Consider the following 20,925-nt stretch of genomic DNA (forward strand, 5'->3'; position numbering starts at 1 on the left):
ACCCTTTCATATCCTTCAGTTATATTTCCAGCTCTCGCATTTAAATCGCCCATTAGCACTATCCTATCCTTGCTGTTTACCCTGACTATGATGTCACTGAGTGCTTCATAAAACTTGTCAATTTCATTCTCATTTGCACCCTCACATGGTGAGAGAATTCTCGTCCTACTTCCTCCAACTGACAAATCTACCCACATCATTCGCTCATTTACGTGTTGCATACAGCCGTATTCCTGATAAACAGCCCTACCCCACACTGCCCTTCGCTTTCTAACACCCGTCAGTACACTTTATAGTCTCCTATCTCATCCTCAGTATCTCTCCTTACCCGAATAGCATTTACTCCTAGCACATCCAGATGCATCCTCTTTGCTGACTCAGCCATTTCTACTTTCTTTCTTCCATAATCCCCATTAATATTGATAGCTCCCCATCGAATTCCATTTCATTCGCCAAGTTGTTTCCAAGGAGTCCCTCACCTATCAAATTGGAGTGGGACTCCGTTACTCCCATAGGTCCAAGGCTTGCTTAAAAATGTTTTCAGCTCGGTAAATTCCTGAAGCAGGATGCTACCCTACTTACACATAGTCCAAGTGAGGATCTCTCCTCTAACGGGTTAGGGACCACAGTGCATTGTATAGTCCTAGCCGCCCAAGCACAAAGAGGGCCATGACTCAGAATATGTCCGAGATGGCCACTCCCATTCCATAGCAACTGGTATCCCGACTCTCAGGACGACTTACTAGGCCACTCAGCCATTGTCCATGGTTCACGAACTAGGACGTGACTACAGTAACCTACACCATGAACTAGTATTATGCATATTGAAACTTAACACACGAAAATATCAAGTGAAAAGAAACATATTTTACATTTTGAAAACTTTTGTCAAAATATACCCTTTTTGGAGACGGACCCTAATGCAACAATTCTGTTACTCACTGCACTGTGCTAGCAGGTTGACTCTTCCATCACTCAACAAGCACAATGAATGAATGTATGAATAAGTCCGTAGTGTCCCATGATGGGAAAAGACCTCCCTCGAGAGGGTGAGCTCTGTTCAATTGATCTCATATGGTGAGCTCGTCATGTGAGATGGTTGGTTGTCATTTGTGATGGTCTTTTTTCACTGGCTTGTCTTATGCCTATTTTTAACATTTTACTTTCTCTTTTATGAGATTTTTCACCTCTAATTCTATATTTAACACTTACTTGAACACTATCATACGGTAAAATTTTGTGATCCATATTGACAGTTGTTACACTTGATCAGGTAAAATGTGTCCACTTATTCAATAGCTTGTATTGCCTTGTATTGAATAGGTGGACCCAATTTACCTTTTCAAGTGTATTTGAACACTATTGACTACACTCATGTAAGTTTCTATCTATAAATCTATTTCATATTTCTCTTTCATATTCCACATTTTACTTGACCCACTCTATTTCAATCCCTTTCTAATCAGTTCTGCATTGTGCTCTCTTGGTTCAACAAGTACAGTGCACTGCTTAAACCTGTATCTTCCAACAAATAGTCTTGTTAATGAGGTATTTAGCATGTTCTAAGTGATGTCTCCTTGCTGCCAATTTTATCAAGAACTTCTGTAACTGTAATTTCACAAATAAGTTTGCTTAAGAGTAAGGCCACACAGAAAGCATATTGAAGCAGCAAGCATTAACAAGAATCCTGAGCAGTTGAGCTTGTAGAATCAAGCCAGCAGTAGAACATGGGTGTGGCCAGACAGAGAGCAGAACTGGCTCTACAGCTCACACACTTACAGTACTGCCCAAGGGTGCTTCAACTCAGATCATCCCCTGTGGGTGGGGGATGCAGGCGAAGAATACACCCATGGTATCCCCTACCTGTCGTAAGAGGTGACTAAAAGGGGCGACCAAGGGATGACTGTATGAGAACCATGAGACTACTTGTGATTCGTATCACCATGTGGGGAACACAATGGGTCGCTTTTACTTGCACGTAGTACCTCTATGTTAGGTACTGAATAAGTTTGTGATTAGTAGCAAAAGAGCGCGACGGCTTTTACAGTACCTGTGATTAGTAGCACTATGTGAGTGATACCATGGGATGAGGGAACCCATGGTTAAGGCTTGCCTATGATTAGTACCCACCTTATGAGGAACACCACAAGATAGCGAGAGTCCCTGTGGTTAGTACACTTATGTGATGAACACCATAGGTTTGCGTCGCCTGTAAATGGCGCCGCAATGTGTTGACACTCCATAGGTCTGTATTACATGTGCGAATTTCATTACCTGTGAGTAGTACCATAATGTGTGGAATACCACGAGTCTAAGCTACTTTTGATTAGTACTGCAATATGACAGATACCATTGTTCTACTTTTCTAGAGGTAAGTACCAGTATGAGGGGCCGATGACTTGGATTTTGGACCCCTTTCGGCTACAGGCATCATCGACTCAGTATTGTGCAATAGAAGCAGTCCCTTGGTCAGTAATACTATTATTTTACGCCAGCTTTTGTGCATGTGAGGCACTGTGGGTCGGTTCCACTGACCGTTTTAAATTCTTATCCGTCCATCCATTCATTCTTCGTCATCACGTTTTGAATTATGGTCAGTGGAGGATTTTGGACTTTTAATTTGTCAATTCATTTAGTCTCATTTCGCACCATTAGGGGCCGATGATATAGATGTTAGGCCCCTTTAAACAACAAGCATCATCATCATCAACAACTCGTATCAGTTTGTTTCCTCTGCTAAGCAGCAAGGGTTTTGTCCCAAGCTCACATGTCTCTTGGAACTGAGGAATTGATTTAATCAGTTTTTAAATGACCAGTTCTGCGGGATGTATCTCACAATTATTTTAAAGTCAGGAACGTTACCTGACTGAGGTTATTTATTGTTGTCCATTGTTCTGAATATCATTATGTACTTTTTACCTTTATATGAAAATATGTTTCTTTCATTTAATAAAAAGATGCAATGATTTCTGTAGTGGCATAATGTTATTTTCTTATGGATTTAGTTTCCTCTGTTGATGTTCAATTTCCTTATCTTATACGAAGTTCCATGCATAAATGATTTAATATATCCATTTTCAACCTTTATTCAAAACTATGCTTCTTTAATTATGTAATATCTGTATTTTCATACTGTATATGAAACTGTGCTTCTTTCAGTTAATAAAATACCCTTTCAAATGCAATAGAACTGTTGCAATACTGCTTTCTGTCTGGCCAACGTCTGCTTTCCTGCTTGCTCTCGCTTGTTACTGCTCCAAGCTTAAACCTGCTTTCTGTGTGGCCTTAGCTAGAGCCCTGTGCAGATATACAAAATAGTATCCGCATCTGCACTTCCTTCATCCACATCCGCGAATGGTTATCTGTGGATATTGTAAATAGCCTATTAAACTACAGTATATTGCACCCAAGGTATTGAAACGGATAGATCTGTTAACGTAATACAATACACCTAATACCCCCTACAGTCACTGATTTATGAGGGATTTTCTCTTGCGACACCGATGTACTGACCCTTGTTCCTTCCGTTAATTGAGGGCTGGAGCCAGTTAGGCTTAGGTCAGATGGTCTCAAGGCTCTTATATATCACCATTCTCTCGTATCATTGTCAAGGGTCGCCTAACCACAAGCCAAAATATGAGTGTACCTGAGTGAAAATTAATAAATTTCATTATTTAGAAATTATCCGCAATGTTATATAGTTTGAATACGCCAAGACACTAACTTGGCGGATATCCATGCAGGGCTCTAGCCTTAGCTAACAGTTTATGACAGCTGTCAGATGATGCACGCTTCAGTAAGGGCGATTTGTACAAAATAGGCAAAGCTTTATCTGACCCAGTAATAATTAAGAGGGGAATTTCTCAAGGTAGTACTATTGGACCTTTATGTTTTCTTATATACGTATATAAATAATAGAGTAATGAAGTGGAATCAGAGATAAGGCCTTTTGCAGATGATGTTATTCTGTATACAGTAATAGATAAGTTACTAGAATTGTGAGCAACTGCAAAATGACCTAGATAATGTTATGAGACGGACAGCACTCAATGGTATGATGATAAGCGGGGTTAAAAGTCAGGTTGTGAGTTTCACAAATAGGAAAAGTCCTCTCAGTTTTAAAAACTGTGTTGGAGTGAAAGTTTCTTATGAGGATCACTGTAAGTACCTAGGTGTTAATATAATGAAAGATCTCATTGCGGGAATCACATAAATAAGATTGTAAATAAAGGGTACAGATCTCTGCACATGGTTATGAGGATGTTTAGCAGTTGTAGTAAGGGTGTAAAGGAGATGGCATGTAAGTCTCTGGTAAGACGCCAATTAGAGTACGGTTCCACTGTATGGGACCTTATCAGGATTACTTGTTTCAAGAACTGGAAAAATCCAAAGAAAAGCTGCTTGATTTGTTCTGGGTGATTTCCAACAAAAAAGTAGCATTACAAAAATGTTGCGAAGTTTGAGCTGGGAAGACTTGGGAGAATGAAGATGAGCTGCTCGACTAAGTGGTATGTAGGGTCAGTCAGGGTAAAAGTGAGACATTTTTTACAACTTTGTTCATAAATTACAAACTACAACAGTGACAATTATGCAAATAATCATAAGTTATGACTGGTGTTACAGAAAACATTGGAAACAACAGATTACTATATATTCAGTAACCTTTGAAATATAAATATAAATGTGCTTCTCATTTTTAACCCACCAAAGGGGGGATTCTGAGACACCCCAGGGAAAAAGTGAGACAGTATTGTAGCAGACTGTAAAATCATGTTGGAGAGTAAATAGTGTAATTGAGACGGTTTAGGATCAAAGAAAGACAGAAAAAAATCTGTGTATAATAGTTTGCAACACTTTCCTCAGTTTTATTGTAGGAACAAAATGTCCATGTTTTGATAACACAAAATTTAGGCTTGAGATACATTTTTATACATTTTAATGATACTAAATAAATACATAGTGCCCATTGTAATCAGAATGGTAAAAAAATGAGACATTTCACTCGGTTAAAAACTGGGCTAACAGAAACTGTAGGAGTTCTAGTGGGTTTATTTATTTATTTTTTTTCTTCAAAAACATCAACTGTTTCTGGGAATGCAAATGTAAAGCCTCCATCTTCCCCAGTTATTATTTGAACAGGCAATTTCGCCAGTAATTTTGACTTTTCCACAACGGATACGTCACTTTTGTTAAGCCTAACGCAGTTTTGTTATTGTCCACATCATTTGCATGTCTCCACCTTCCAGAATTTTCTGAACAGTGGCAACATATTTATATTGAAAAGAATGCCGCTTTCCACAACTTTCAAAAAGTACACGTACAAAGTCGCCCAGATTTACTTCATCTGCCATGGTCATTTCCCAGCATCTGTGTTGAGTAGATCAACTTTATCAAGACTGTCACCGCTACCATGCCAATCTTCATCTTTGCTTGAAGCTTAGTCAGAAGAATCAACTTATGCTCTTGTCATAGGTGGAGGTTTTACTACTGGAACTGTTGCCTTTTGAATACCAGTACCCTTTCTATTCTTCTTATGAAATGGTTTCTGCTTTTCCCTCATAAGCTGAGAATACTCTTCAGATGGTTTCACCTTTGCTGTTGGGTCCACTCTTTTTCGCTTGATCATAGTTTTGTCAGTGCGTTTGATTTTTGAAAGTAGGATAAGTATTTAGGTACAGAAACAAGTGTACGAAGTGTCTCATTTTTCCCCTAGAAGTGTCTCACTTTTACCCTCATGATGTCTCATGTTTACCCTTTTTTTTTTAAACTAATTTTCTTCTCAAATCAAAAACTTAAAATGGTGTTTTCAAGTTGAAAAAGAAGGTTCTTCCTTACGCTACCAAATAAAACCACAAACACGTTCCTGGATTTTTGGATTGAGCCAGAGTAACAAAATAAAAAGTGCAACACATGAAATTTTATTTGTTAGAAAAAACACCACTCAGGAAAAACTTGTCTACTGGTACATGTATAGTCCGGAGACTTTCCCCTAATATATAACATCATTCTTGCAAAGTTTTGAGATCATTAATCAGAGCAGAAAAATTTGAGTGTGTCATTTTTTCCCTTTTTTTTTTTTTTGTCTGTCTCATAATTACCCTGACTGACCCTGCATGTTATAAATCTCATTTTTGGTCCATATTGAGCTTCAAAGTAACATTACATCTAATTTTTATTAGAAAATTGTCTACCTTTTCAATACAATATGTTTTCTTTCCACATTAGAACCTTTACATTATTGTTGATTCTAATAATGGGACATGTTTTGCCCTTATTTTTTTGTGCATCATCAGCCATTTTTCTTAATTTAAGAAAAGGCAAACTTATGAATGTATACGAAAATATCTACTTTTTTTGGATCAACATTTCAATAAAAACCTCAATTTAAACGATACAGTAGACATAGTGTAAGAAATATGTTATGGGACAAAGATGTGCCAATGGAAGCAAAGGATACTATGTACAAGATGTATTACGTACCCATAACAACTTACGGAGCAGAAACTTGGACAATGACAAAGAAGGATGAGAGTCAAATACAGGCAGCCGAAATGAAATTCTTGAGGAGTATAATACAGAAGAGTAGAAGAGACAAAATAAGGAATGAGAAAATCCAGGAAGAAATTGGAGTGGAAAAAATGAATGATAGAATAGAGAAGAGCCATAAAGCGAATGAGCGACGAAAGAATGCCAGAAAAGGTGATGGAAATGCAAATCCAAGGAAGGAGAGGCCGTGGACGACCACGATTGAGATGGAAGGATACCATCCAACGCAGCATTATAGAAAGAAACCTGGACTGGGACACAGTGTTGGAGGAGGAGTGGTGGAAAGACCGAAGAAAGTGGAAAGGAACCATGTTTGCCCCTACCTGGCTACAGCTGGATAAAGGGAAATGATGATGATGATGATGATGAGTAGACACCAAAAAAACCTCTATGAGCTAATTCCACAATTATCACAAATAAAAGAGAGTATCTTTAAAAACATCAACAAAGCTCCCGTCATTTAAGTTCTGCCCCCAGTAAAAACTCCTCCAAGACCAACCAATACATTCTCCACCTGCCCCTCCCCTACCCGCCCCCCTCCACAGGCCACACACAGATACAACACTAGGCGCACAGGTTAAGTTACAGTCAGTCGATCTGGTAGTGCCGACAAGACAAGCCGGCCGCAAGAGAGACGAGGGGGTGAGTAATAGAGCTTATGCGATTCCCCACTAAATTACAATATACACTCCAATATTAAGAAATACATATTTATTCTTGTTACAGACACTCGATCAACTTCATTCTTCAAATCGAAGCTACAGAATTCCATCTTTAACACAACAAATGGAATAGTCCCCATTCGATCCTCGTTAACGACAAGCGGTACGCTACTACAGCAGCTAAAGAACAAGCAACTCAACAATTAATACGCTTGTTAAGTTAAAATTTCAGAAATGCCACCAGATTTGACAACATGATAATAAAATCAAGAAATAATGACTTTTAAGGATTTCTATAAAGATCGACAGGGCATGCACTATTACAAGATATGAATACCATAATGCGCAACAGCAACAAGGAAACCCACCCACACCATCAGTACCATCCATCAAACCTCTGTGCATCCAGACATACATAAAAAAGCAGCTTACCGTTTTTTGTTTTTTTTTAATTCGACTGCGGTCTTCGAGCCCATTGGTCGCGCTTCCCAAGGTAAGTGTTTGTTTCTCCCCCATTTGCCTGTTTTGTGTTATGTGTTGTAATTGTTTTCCTTTACATTTTTATGCCTTTCTTTCGTGTTAGCTTTAACTCCCTTCGAGGGCTAACACACTACTGACCTTCTTGCCTGGTGGACTCCCATTGGGTGGGTAAGGTTAAGCCTCACCTTCCTAGGGGTTATGGGTTTGCCCTGTGGACGGTGCAAGACCTTTTATTTTAGTTAATATTTTGGTGTGTTCTAAGTGATCCATATAAATATCTGCCAAGATACCTGAAATAGGATCTCCCATTGATAGGCCCTTTTGACGATATGTTTTCCCATTGAAGGTGAAAAAGTTATCTAACATGAAGTTCAATAAATTAATAAATTCATCTATTCCTAATCCGCTGAGATGACTATGTTTGGTAAGATTTTCTTTAATAATACTGACTTTCTTTAGTTGGAATGTTTGAGTACATGTTAGTTATATCGAATGAGCACTTGACATGATTAGATTGTACTTTAAATTTTTCGTAAAAATCTATTGAATTTCGTAGTGGGGAAATGTTATTACTTTTATAATGGGTTTTTTTTTTTAAAGAAAGCTATGTATAAATCTATTTTTAATATTATTAATAGGTCTTATGGGAATTTCTGTTTTATGAATTTCTGGTAGTGCTCTCGCCATAGGTGTGTTTCGAGTTCATATTAATTAGTTTTTGTGATTCTTGTTCTTTTAATAAAAACGAATTTTTAAGTAAAGCTTTGAGGTTGTGTTGAACTCGGGCTATGTTTCAGTACGTTTGTTAACAAAACTTACTAGACATTTAGGTAGTATTATAACTTTGCTATAGAATTTTCCAGTGGGAACTAAAATTGTATCTTCAAGAGTATATGTTTCAAAAAATGAATCAACACTACAGTGGACAATAAGACTTGAGTGCTAAAACCTGCCAAGGTTGTTTCAACAGTTTTAAATTATAATTTTTTAGTGTTATTCCAATACTTTTATATTGGGTTTAGCATTTACTCATATATGTATAACCACACTGGCCATCATTATGTAGTCAAATGTGAATACTTATGTATTATTTTGAGTTAAGAAACATGGCTGATGATGCCCAAAAACTAAGGGCAAAACATGTCCCATTAATAGAATCAATAATAAAAGGTTGTTATGTGGAAAGAAAATAAATTGTATTGAAAAGGTGGACAATTTTCTAAACAAAAATTAGATTTTAATGTTAGGTGGTATGTTCCGAGCTGTCTGTAAAGAGATGGCGTGGATTACATTAGTAGACTAATAAGTTTGAGTGGTGTCTTTAAAAGTAGGAAAGATCACAGTATGAAGATATAGTTGGAATTCAAGAGGACAAATTGAGGCAGTATTCATTTATAGGAAGGGGAGTTAGGGATTGGAATAACTTACCAAGGGAGATGTGTAATAAATTTCCATTTTCTTTGAAATATTTAAGATAAGGCTAGGAAAACAACAGATAGAGAATCTGCCATCTGGGTGATGCCCTAAATGCTCAACCGCACCATATCATTTTATGGTACGTTTGCCTTTTCTGAAGTCTTCACGTTCCTAGCGAACTCTTGTATTTATGAACTGTTATTCTTTCCCATCATGTGTTGTTACCACTATGTAATCTTTCCTTATTCTGGTAGATGGCATCTCATACGATAGCATAGGTCATAGCCTTTCTTTTCTGCCCCGTCTTGTTGGGTTATCTTTCTGGGGGGTGGTGTGGAGATTTTTTACTTGAGAAGATGGAAGGATTGGATTTCCAAGTCACCTTTGTGGCATATAAGATATATTTTAACAGATTCAAGATGTCTTTGTACTTATCTTGGCCTTTTGAGAATGTGAATTGCTTATGTAATTGAGGTATTTAATTTTCTTTAATCTTATCTTGGTTTTATTACTGCTTCGTTTTGTGCTCACCGTAGTTGGGTTAGAAAGGTTTCCCTCATTACATGTGTTTCTAATTTATTTGTGTGTTAACTTTACTTTTACACGCTTCTTTCGGTATTTTCATTTACCGATCCACTATGTTTATTTTGAGAACAGAAGGTGACACGAATTCGCGCGCGCGCGCGCGCGCGTGTGTGTGTGTGTGTTGTGAGATTGTTTGCTGTGTGTTGCCGAGACCTTTTACTCATTACAAGTTGTCCATTTCATGACCGTATCGATGTTTAATCAAGAAGTAAGTATAAATAACCACCTAATCGATACTTTATTAATGCCTCAGGCAAAATTGAATAAAATTAAAACTTACAGGACATGTTTCGACCACTTAGTGGTCCTCTTCAGCTGTATAAATAAAGAACTGAAAAGAAAAACATTGACAATAAGCACAAATAAAAGTTCTTTGGAGACTCCTTTGATAAAAATGGTGGTCGTCAGAATAGGTCATCTTGCCTTTCGTTCTTGTTTGGAAAAGATGTTTATTCTGCGCTGTCTAGAGGGTCTGTCTTTGAGCGCGACCTGGTGAAGTAACGATGTGATACAGTTTGACAGTTCATGGAAAGCTCTGGAAAGAAGGGAAATAGAGTTTCATCGTCATCTAAAATAACATGTGAGGGAGGAGGGAGATTGGGCTGTGCTTCTGCGACATCGACATCTCCCTCCTCCCTCACATGTTATTTTAGATGACGATGAAACTCTACTTCCCTTCTTTCCAGAGCTTTCCATGAACTGTCAAACTGTATCACATCGTTACTTCACCAGGTCGCGCTCAAAGACAGACCCTCTAGACAGCGCAGAATAAACATCTTTTCCAAACAAGAACGAAAGGCAAGATGACCTATTCTGACGACCACCATTTTTATCAAAGGAGTCTCCAAAGAACTTTTATTTGTGCTTATTGTCAATGTTTTTCTTTTCAGTTCTTTATTTATACAGCTGAAGAGGACCACTAAGTGGTCGAAACATGTCCTGTAAGTTTTAATTTTATTCAATTTTGCCTGAGGCATTAATAAAGTATCGATTAGGTGGTTATTTATACTTACTTCTTTACCTTTTACTCATGTCGCTTCATTAACATTCTGCTTGAGCTCATGTTGTATTATTTTATTGCGTGTTCTGTATAATTCATGTCCACTTCATAGAATGGGGATGAATACAAGCTAACAACGCGATTGGCCTGCTTCTGTGTGTTTTGGTGTTGGGGAAACTCCGTCTCTTTAAAATGGACCACTTTCTGGTTCATATTGTCTGAGCTCGAGAGCGATTGTTTATTTTGTTATGTGCTGTGCGTTGACGTTCTTATACGTCGCTTTATTTTGGCGACCTAACCCCTTGGTCTCTGTATGAGCGTGACCTTTTTCCGACGAGGGGATCCTGGAGAATGCCATTCCATGCTTTGCCGTTCTCGTTTCAGGGTTGTACTTGAGATACCAGGTTTCATCCTCAGTGACAATACAGTTCAAGAAATTTGGTGTTGCATCCGCAGTTTCGACAAAATCCTGTGAAGCCTCTAAACATGCCTGCTTCTGATTGTCAGTCAAGTGATATGGCACAAGACGAGAACACGTTTTCCTCTTCCCTAACTTCAGGGTAACGATTTGTCACACGGATTCACGGTTAATCTGCAGTTCGTGCACTATCGCGCGCACAGTTAATCGTTGATTGTTCGTGATTAATGTCCTCACCTTCTCAATGTTTTCGTCACTGACGGCGGTCGCCGGTCTTCCGCTACGGGGGTTGTCGGAAACACTTTCCCGGCCTCCTCAAAAACGGGCGATCCACTCGTACACACACTTCAAGGACAGTGCTTTATCTTCATAAACACGTACCACATCGCATGCGTTTCTTTCGGTGTCTTGCCAAGCTTAAAACAAAACTTCACATTGATCTTTTGGTCATTCATGTTCCTGTTCGCAGTTCAGAACCAACGCACTAAGCACGCACCGTGTCAAACCGGTCTTGCACGGCATTCGCACGATGCTCAACTGAACGACGTTGGGAGCAGGTAGTCAAAACCTGCTGCTATGCAGGTGCAGCGTTGTGTGTCACCATTGTTGCCAGATCGACCGTTCTGACTTCATTCACCGAACTTTGTCACAGATCAGTTTTGTGCATGAAATAAAAGCAAAATGGACTCTATCGTTTGTTGGTGAGAAACATACAGAAATAGTTTTTCAGTCAGTTAGTGCGGTCCTTCAATTAGTATGGCCAGTACTATTTTCCTGAAATTTATATTGTACTACAGGAGGCAACTGAAACTTTCAGTCTGAGAGTTTCCAAAGACTTGTTTCATGCCGAAAATAGAATTGTAACAGGCACAAAATGAGGAGAAATGAAAGTATTGGTTTAAAGAAGCCTTCTACTCATTCGTCGAAAACAAGTGTTTGCTACTGTTGGATTCCTGGACTACTTATAGTGATAAAAGTTGTCTTGAAGCCATTCCTCCAGGGATTTATCTAGATTCCTCCCATTTCTACAGGGAAAATATAGCCCTTGGACAAGTTTTTCTTTCGGCATTTGAACAGTATATTTTCAATTTTCTTTCCCACAGTTGATAAAATATTGTTGGTTAGGACATGATAAAATATTTGTATTTTGTAATCAATTGCAATGGTTCATGTTTGTGGGTTACTGTAGTCAAGTCCTAGTTCGTGAACCATGGGCAACGGCTGAGTGGCCTAGTAAGTGGTCCTGAGAGTCGGGATACCAGTTGCTATGGAATGGGAGTGGCCATCTCGGACATATTCTGAGTCGTGGCCCTCCTTGTGCTCAGGCGGCTAGGACTACACAATTCACCGGTGGTCCATAACCCGTTAGAGGAGAGATCCTCACTTGGACTATGTGCAAGTAGGGCAGCATCCTGCTTCATGAATTAACCGAGCTCAGAACACTTTAAGCAAACCTCGGACCTATGGGAGTAATGGAGTCCCACTCCCATTTGACAGGCGAGGGACTCCTTGGAAACAACTTGGCGAACGAAATGGAATTCGATGGGGAGCTATCAATATTAATGGGGCTTATGGAAGAAAGAAGGTAGAACTTGCTGAGTCAGCAAAGAGGATGCATCTGGATGTGCTAGGAGTAAGTGATATTCGGGTAAGGGGAGATAAGGAGGAAGAGATAGGAGATTATAAAGTGTACTTGACAGGTGTTAGAAAGGGAAGGGCAGAGTCTGGGGTAGGGCTCTTTATCAGGAATACCATTGCACGCAACATAGTTTCAGTTAGGCACGTAAGTGAGCGAATGATGTGGGTAGATTTGTCAGTGGGAGGAATTAGGACAAGAATTGTGTCCGTGTATTCACCATGTGAGGGTGCAGATGAGGATGAAGTTGACAAGTTTCATGAAGCATTGAGTGACATCGTGGTCAGGGTCAACAGCAAGGATAGAATAGTGCTAATGGGCGATTTCAATGCGAGAGTTGGGAATAGAACTGAAGGATACGAAAGGGTGATTGGTAAATGTGGGGAAGATATGGAAGCTAATGTGAATGGGAAGCGTTTGCTGGACTTCTGTGCTAGTATGGGTTTAGCTGTTACGAATACATTCTTCAAGCATAAGGCTATTCACCGCTACACATGGGAGGCTAGGGGTACCAGATCCATAATAGACGATATCTTAACAGACTTTGAATTCGGGAAATCTTTTAGGAATGTACGAGTTTTTCGGGGATTTTTCGATGATACAGACCATTATCTGATCTGTAGTGAACTAAGTATCTCTAGGCCTAGGGTAGAGAAAGTGAAATCTGTCTGCAAACAAATAAGGGTAGAAAATCTCCAGGGCGAGGAAATTAGACAGAAGTACATGGATATGATTAGTGAGATGTTTCGAACAGTAGACAGTAAGCAGGTTCAGGATATAGAAAGTGAATGGGTGGCATACAGGGATGCTGTAGTAGAAACAGCAAGGGAATGCCTAGCAACAACTGTGTGTAAAGATGGGAAAAGGCGAACATCTTGGTGGAATGATGAAGTGAGAGCAGCCTGTAAACGTAAAAAGAAGGCTTATCAGAAATGGCTCCAAACAAGGGCCGAGGCAGACAGGGATTGGTACGTAGATGAAAGAAACAGAGCGAAACAAATAGTTGTTGAATCCAAAAAGAAGTCATGGGGAGATTTTGGTAATAACCTGGAAAGGCTAGGTCAAGCAGCAGGGAAACCTTTCTGGACAGTAATAAAGAATCTTAGGAAGGGAGGGAAAAAGGAAATGAACAGTGTTTTGAGTAATTCAGGTGAACTCGTAACAGATCCCAGGGAATCACTGGAGAGGTGGAGGGAATATTTTGAACATCTTCTCAATGTACAAGGAAATCATCATGGTGGTGTTGCAAACAGTCAAGCTCATGGGGAGGAGTTAAATGATGTTGGTAAAATTATGCTTGAGGAAGTGGAAAGGATAGTAAATAAACTCCATTGTCATAAGGCAGCAGGAATAGATGAAATTAGACCTGAAATGGTGAAGTATAGTGGGAAGGCAGGGATGAAATGGCTTCATAGAGTAGTAAAATTAGCGTGGAGTGTTGGTAAGGTACCTTCAGATTGGACAAAAGCAGTAATTGCACCTATCTATAAGCAAGGGAACAGGAAATATTGCAACAACTATCGAGGTATCTCATTGATTAGTATACCAGGCAAAGTATTCACTGGCATCTTGGGAGGGTGGGTGCGATCAGTGGTTGAGAGGAAGTTGGATGAAAACCAGTGATGTTTCAGGCCACAGAGAGGCTGTCAGGATCAGATTTTCAGTATGCGTCAGGTAATTGAAAAATGCAATGAGACGAATAGGCAGTTGTGTTTATGTTTCGTAGATCTAGAGAAAGCATATGACAGGGTACCGAGGGAAAAGATGTTCGCTATACTGGGGGACTATGGAATTAAAGGTAGATTATTAAAATCAATCAAAGGCATTTATGTTGATAATTGGGCTTTAGTGAGAATTGATGGTAGAATGAGTTCTTGGTTCAGGGTACTTACAGGAGTTAGACAAGGCTGTAATCTTTCACCTTTGCTGTTTGTAGTTTACATGGATCATCTGCTGAAAGGTATAAAATGGCAGGGAGGGATTCAGTTAGGTGGAAATGTAGTAAGCAGCCTGGCCTATGCTGACGACTTGGTCTTAATGGCAGACTGTGCCGAAAGCCTGCAGTCTAACATCTTGGAACTTGAAAATAGGTGCAATGAGTATGGTATGAAAATTAGCCTCTCGAAGACTAAATTGATGTCAGTAGGTAAGAAATCCAACAGAATTGAATGTCATATTGGTGATACAAAGCTAGAACAGGTCGATAATTTCAAGAATTTAGGTTGTGTGTTTTCCCAGGATGGTAATACAGTGAGATCGAATCAAGGTGTAGTAAAGCTAATGCAGTGAGCTCGCAGTTGCGATCAGCAGTATTCTGCATACTTGCCAACCCTTCCGATTTACCCGGAAACTTTCCGGTTTTTAACTCGTCTTCCGATTTTCCGATTAATTTTTACTTCTTCCGATTTTTGACTAATATAACCTCTAGTACGGCCAATACTCTTCCCCTAGAATAAAGGATAAATTCTTATGTGCTTGTGTAATTTACGAAACCTAATTTTCAAGCGTATTTGATGCTTTATTTCGCCTTAGTGTATCGTTTTTCCCGCTCACCACAGCAGCGCGTGCGCTTTAAGCTGGGGATTCGGGGCGGCAATCGTCCTGCAAGCAAGAGGCTAGTGCGCGCTAACGACTCAGTTAATCGGGACGAAACAATGAGTTTGTTATTGTGTTGTTCGCGCGCTGTTAACATCGTTTCTGTGCGTAGTTTCGTCGGAGTTGTTCCTTGCATTTCTATGACAGTTTCTGGTATTTTCTTTTCTCGTTATGGCCAAAAAATATGACAAACGGTATCTCCAAGTGTTAAGAGATGCCTATAAATTTCTGTACATTTTACCGGATATTAAAGGAAACTACCGTATTTTCTCGTGCACCGTAATCGACGCCCTTGCATAATTTACACATCCCAATATTTTTGGGTCCAAAGTGGAATTTGACGAACCCACAACTTCGAAGATCCATCACTCAGTTCCGGATGCGTTTCGAAATAAAGATGCCGCCAACTACTCAGGTAGCAGGCTTCCTATTGCGAAAGCGGGCATTCCACATACAGGGCAACGTGCTGTATTAGCCGGCAGGAAATCCCACTGCACTAGTTTTACGAGTGTTTCGCGTACGGGACATTATGTGATCTCAAAATTGTTTGTCAGTCCACAGTACTCTAAGAAACTGGTACAGTACTGCATCATACGAACTTGCGGTGATCAGTTACGCCGAAACATACGGGAATAGAGCAGCGGGCAGCAAGTTTTCAGTGTCCAAATGAAACATGCGCTACCGCGGTAACAGAAGTGCACTTCAAGCGGCCAACAAGTCTCACAAAGCATTTCGCGGACCAAAAAGCGGCATGTTTCCGCAAATAGAGGATTATCTGCTTAACTATATGATTTTGTTACGCAATGTTGGATAAGCCGTTTCTCACAAAATGCTGCATTTTAAAGAATGAGAAATAGCCGCGGCACGTGGAATCATTGTCACATATTTAAAGGTTAGCCGAGGCTGAATTAATTTTATGAAGAGAAATGGACTTTCTCTTCGACGAAGAACAACATTATGCCAAAAAGTGACGAGTGATTTCAACCATTTTCAGCGCTTTGTGATTGAAAAGCGTAAAGTGAAGGAATATTCTATCTTCCTTATAGGAATCGCAGGTCAGACGCCAATCAGTTTCCATATACCACGAAGTCGAACAGTCGATAAGAAAGGAACATACAGTGTTATCGCACGCGCTACCGGAAGCAAAAAAAAAAAAAAGACGACGATGTACTGCAATGCTTGCTGTAATAGCTGATGGCAGAAAGCATGCACCTTACTTTGTTCTAAAACGAAAAAACAATGCCTAAAGCAAAATTTCCGCGAGTGATCCACGTTCGTATTCAAGAAAAAGGGTGGATGGACACGTCACTCGTACAAGATTGGATACGAACGGTTTGGAGTAATGTAGCAGGGTCACTCCTTCGATGCCCGGCCTTTCTCGTGTTGGACAGGTTTTTTTTCCGGTATGTCATTCAGGTCGTATTGTCAGCTCGTATTGGGAAGAATATTTTCCAGTGTCGGTACCGTACTTCAAGTCCACGTGTCTAACTTATCTGATGTACCCTATTTGACTTTTCAGAAAAAATCTCACGCCGGAATTTTACGCCAAATGACGATAACTGCAAATGGGTTGAACCAATTGTGTTTGGAATATATTTGATGTATCTTTTAAATGTAAATGAATTGTAAATAATTTCTAAATATCCGAATTCCTTGAATCGCATCCGAAGTTTTCGCCTGTATTTTTCGTCAAAAAAGTGCGTTAATTATGCGAGAAAATACGGTATTATGTATTTTGTTGCGTGTGACGGTGTGACAAATATTATTCGTATGTAAATGTCATAAATGAGAGTGATTAGGTACATTTTCTTGTAACTATTTTTATGTTTTCTTAGTTTAAGATTTTAAATTTAATGGTTAATTTGCATTGTAACTGTAGATAAGTATGCCTTTTATCCTGACCTTTTTTCACGTAGACCGTGGTGGAATATATGTGATGAAATCCAAGAATTAAAATATCTTCCTATTTTTGGTTTCTAAAAGTTGGCAGGTATGATTCTGTAAGAAGGAAGTCAGCTCCCAGACGAAACTATCTTTACATCGGTCTGTTTTCAGACCAACTTTGCTTTACGGGAGCGAAAGCTGGGTGGACTCAGGATATCTTATTCATAAGTTAGGAGTAACAGACATGAAAGTAGCAAGAATGATTGCTGGTACAAACCGGTGGGAACAATGGCAGGAGGGAACTCGGAATGAGGAGATAAAGGCTAATTTAGGAATGAACTCGATGGATGCTGTACGCATAAACCGGCTTCTGTGGTGGGGTCATGTGAGGCTAATGGAGGAGGATAGATTACCTAGGAGAATAATGGACTCTGTTATGGAGGGTAAGAGAAGTAGAGGGAGACCAAGACGACGATGGTTAGACTCTGTTTCTAACGATTTAAAGATAAGAGGTATAGAACTAAATGAGGCCACAACACTAGTTGCAAATCGAGGATTGTGGCGACGTTTAGTAAATTCTCAGAGGCTTGCAGACTGAACGCTGAAAGGCATGTATGTATGTATGTAATCAATTGCACAACGGAAAGACCTCATGAGTTTGAAGTGCCTGCAAAATATTGCCTTTAGCCAAGTAAGGGAAACTGTGAAGAGTAATGTAGATATTCATTGTGCGTGGTGCCAAAATATTTGTGCTTTTATCATTTGAATAATGCTCCTCATTTGTGTTTCACATTCGTTCCCTAACAATAAAGGGATCTTGCTGTGCAGTAGCCTGCCGATTCATTTTCTCTCTCTCTCTCTCTCTCTCTCTCTCTCTCTCCCAACTGCAGCTCTTCTCCAATCAATCAATCAATCAATCAATACTGATCTGCATTTAGGGCAGTCGCCCAGGTGGCAGATTCCCTATCTGTTGCTTTCCTAGCCTTTTCCGAAATGATTTCAAAGAAATTGGAAATTTATTGAACATCTCCCTTGGTAAGTTATTCCAATCCCTAACTCCCCTTCCTATAAATGAATATTTGCCCCAGTTTGTCCTCTTGAATTCCAACTTTATCTTCATATTGTGATCTTTCCTACTTTTATAGACGCCATTCAAACCTATTCGTCTACTAATGTCATTTCACGCCATCTCTCCGCTGACAGCTCGGAACATACCACTTAGTCGAGCAGCTCTTCTTCTTTCTCTCAATTCTTCCCAACCCAAACATTGCAACATTTTTGTAACGCTACTCTTTTGTCGGAAATCACCCAGAACAAATCGAGCTGCTTTTCTTTGGATTTTTTCCAGTTCTTGAATCAGGTAATCCTGGTGAGGGTCCCATACACTGGAACCATACTCTAGTTGGGGTCTTACCAGAGACTTATATGCACTCTCCTTTACATCCTTACTACAACCCCTAAACACCCTCATAACCATGTTCAGAGATCGGTACCCTTTATTTACAATCCCATTTAGGCCTATGTGATTACCCCAGTGAAGATCTTTCCTTATATTAACACCTAGATACTTACAATGATCCCCAAAAGGAACTTTCACCCCATGAATGCACTAATTAAAACTGAGAGGACTTTTCCTATTTGTGAAACTCACGACCTGACTTTTAGCCCCGTTTATCAACATACCATTGCCTGGTGTCCATCTCACAATATTTTCGAGGTCACGTTGCAGTTGCTCACAATCTTGTAACTTATTTAAAACTCTATAGAGAATAACATCATCCGCAAAAAGCCTTACCTCCAATTCCACTCCTTTACTCATATCATTTATATATATAAGAAAACATAAAGGTCCGATAACACTGCCCTGAGGAACTCCCCTCTCAACTATTACAGGGTCAGACAAAGCTTCACCTACTCTAACTCTCTGAGATCTATTTTCTAGAAATATAGCAACCCATTCAGTCACTCTTTTGTCTAGTCCAATTGCACTTATTTTTGCCAGTAGTCTCCCATGATCCACCCTATCAAATGCTTTAGACATGTCAATCGCGATACAGTCCATTTGACCTCCAGAATCCAAGATATCTGCTATATCTTGCTGGAATCCTACAAGTTGAGCTTCAGTGGAATAACCTTTCCTAAAACCGAATTGCCTTCTATCAAACCAGTTATTAATTTCACAAACATGTCTAATATAATCAGAAAGAATGCCTTCCCAAAGCTTACATACAATGCATGTCAAACTTACTGGCCTGTAATTTTCAGCTTTATGTCTATCACCCTTTCCTTTATACACAGGGGCTACTATAGCAACTCTCCATTCATCTGGTATAGCTCCTTCGGCCAAACAATAATCAAATAAGTACTTCAGATATGGTACTATATCCCAACCCATTGTCTTTAGTATATCCCCAGAAATCTGATCAATTCCAGCCGCTTTTCTAGTTTTCAACTTTTGTATCTTATTGTAAATGTCATTGTTATCATAGGTAAATTTTATTAGTTCTTTGGCCTTAGTCTCTTCCTCTATCTCGACATTATCCTTGTAACCAACAATCTTTACATACTGCTGACTGAATACTTCTGCCTTTTGAAGATCCTCACATACACTCTCCCCTTGTTCATTAATTATTCCTGGAATGTCCTTCTTGGAACCTGTTTCTGCCTTAAAATACCTATACATACCCTTCCATTTTTCACTAAAATTTGTATGACTGCCAATTATGCTTGCCATCATGTTATCCTTAGCTGTCTTCTTTGTTAGATTCAATTTTCTAGTAAGTTCCTTCAATTTCTCCTTACTTCCACAGCCATTTCTAACTCTATTTCTTTCCAGTCTGCACCTCCTTCTTAGTCTCTTTATTTCTCTATTATAATAAGGTAGGTCTTTACCATTCCTTACCACCCTTAAAGGTACAAACATGTTTTCGCATTCCTCAACAATTTCTTTAAACCCATCCCAGAGTCTGTTTACATTTTTATTTACCGTTTTCCACCGATCATAGTTACTTTTTAGAAACTGCCTGATACCTGCTTTATCAACCATATGGTACTGCCTAACAGTCCTACTTCTAAGACCTTCCTTTCTATCGCATTTATTTTTAACTACCACAAAAACAGCTTCATGATCACTAATACCATCTATTACTTCAGTTTCCCTATAGAGCTCATCTGGTTTTATCAGCACCACATCCAAAATATTTTTCCGTCTGGTTGGTTCCATCACTTTCTGAATCAGCTGTCCTTCCCATATTAACTTATTTGCCATTTGTTGGTCATGCTTCCTGTCGTATGCATTTCCTTCCCAATTGACATCTGGCAAATTCAGATCTCCCGCTACAATCACATTTCTTTCCATGTCGTTTCCCACATACAAATAATTCCGAATCTGCATCAGTGCTACCCTTTCCCGATCTGTACACTCCAAATATATCAAGTTGCCTATTATCTTTAGAAATGAGCCTTACACCTAGAATTTCATGTGTCTCATCTTTAACTTTTCCGTAGCTTACAAATTCTTCTTTCACCAGAATGAAAACTCCCCCTCGCACCTTTCCTATCCTATCTCTACGATACACACTCCAGTGCCGTGAGAAAATTTCTGCATCCATTATATCATTTCTCAGCCATGATTCAACTCCTATTACAATATCTGGTAAATTTATATCTATTAAATTACTTAATTCTATTCCTTTCTTTACAA

At 39.3% G+C, this 20,925-nt stretch overlaps 1 protein-coding gene across 6 annotated transcripts in view; it reads left to right on the forward strand.

Annotated features, from left to right (window-relative positions):
• Nucleotides 1–20,925, forward strand: part of LOC136858533 (deoxynucleotidyltransferase terminal-interacting protein 2) — a 113,924-nt gene that overhangs the window by 10,254 nt on the left and 82,745 nt on the right. The window contains exons 1-2 of one of the 6 annotated variants that reach the window (XM_068225591.1): nt 6,320–7,188; nt 7,273–7,701. The exons of 3 other annotated variants lie outside the window; for them this stretch is intronic. Coding sequence is in view for 1 of the 3 variants with exons in the window: in XM_068225588.1 (XP_068081689.1) it covers nt 15,398–15,491 (94 nt within the window). In the remaining 2 variants the exon portion in view is untranslated. Of the gene's footprint in view, nt 1–6,319; nt 7,189–7,272; nt 7,702–15,382; nt 15,492–17,112; nt 17,138–20,925 lie in introns of those variants that run through there. 2 more of the 6 variants (XM_068225588.1, XM_068225593.1) reach the window with 2 other exon arrangements.

Source organism: Anabrus simplex, chromosome 1 (assembly GCF_040414725.1).
Source record: "Anabrus simplex isolate iqAnaSimp1 chromosome 1, ASM4041472v1, whole genome shotgun sequence".
Taxonomy (NCBI): Eukaryota; Metazoa; Arthropoda; class Insecta; order Orthoptera; family Tettigoniidae; genus Anabrus; species Anabrus simplex.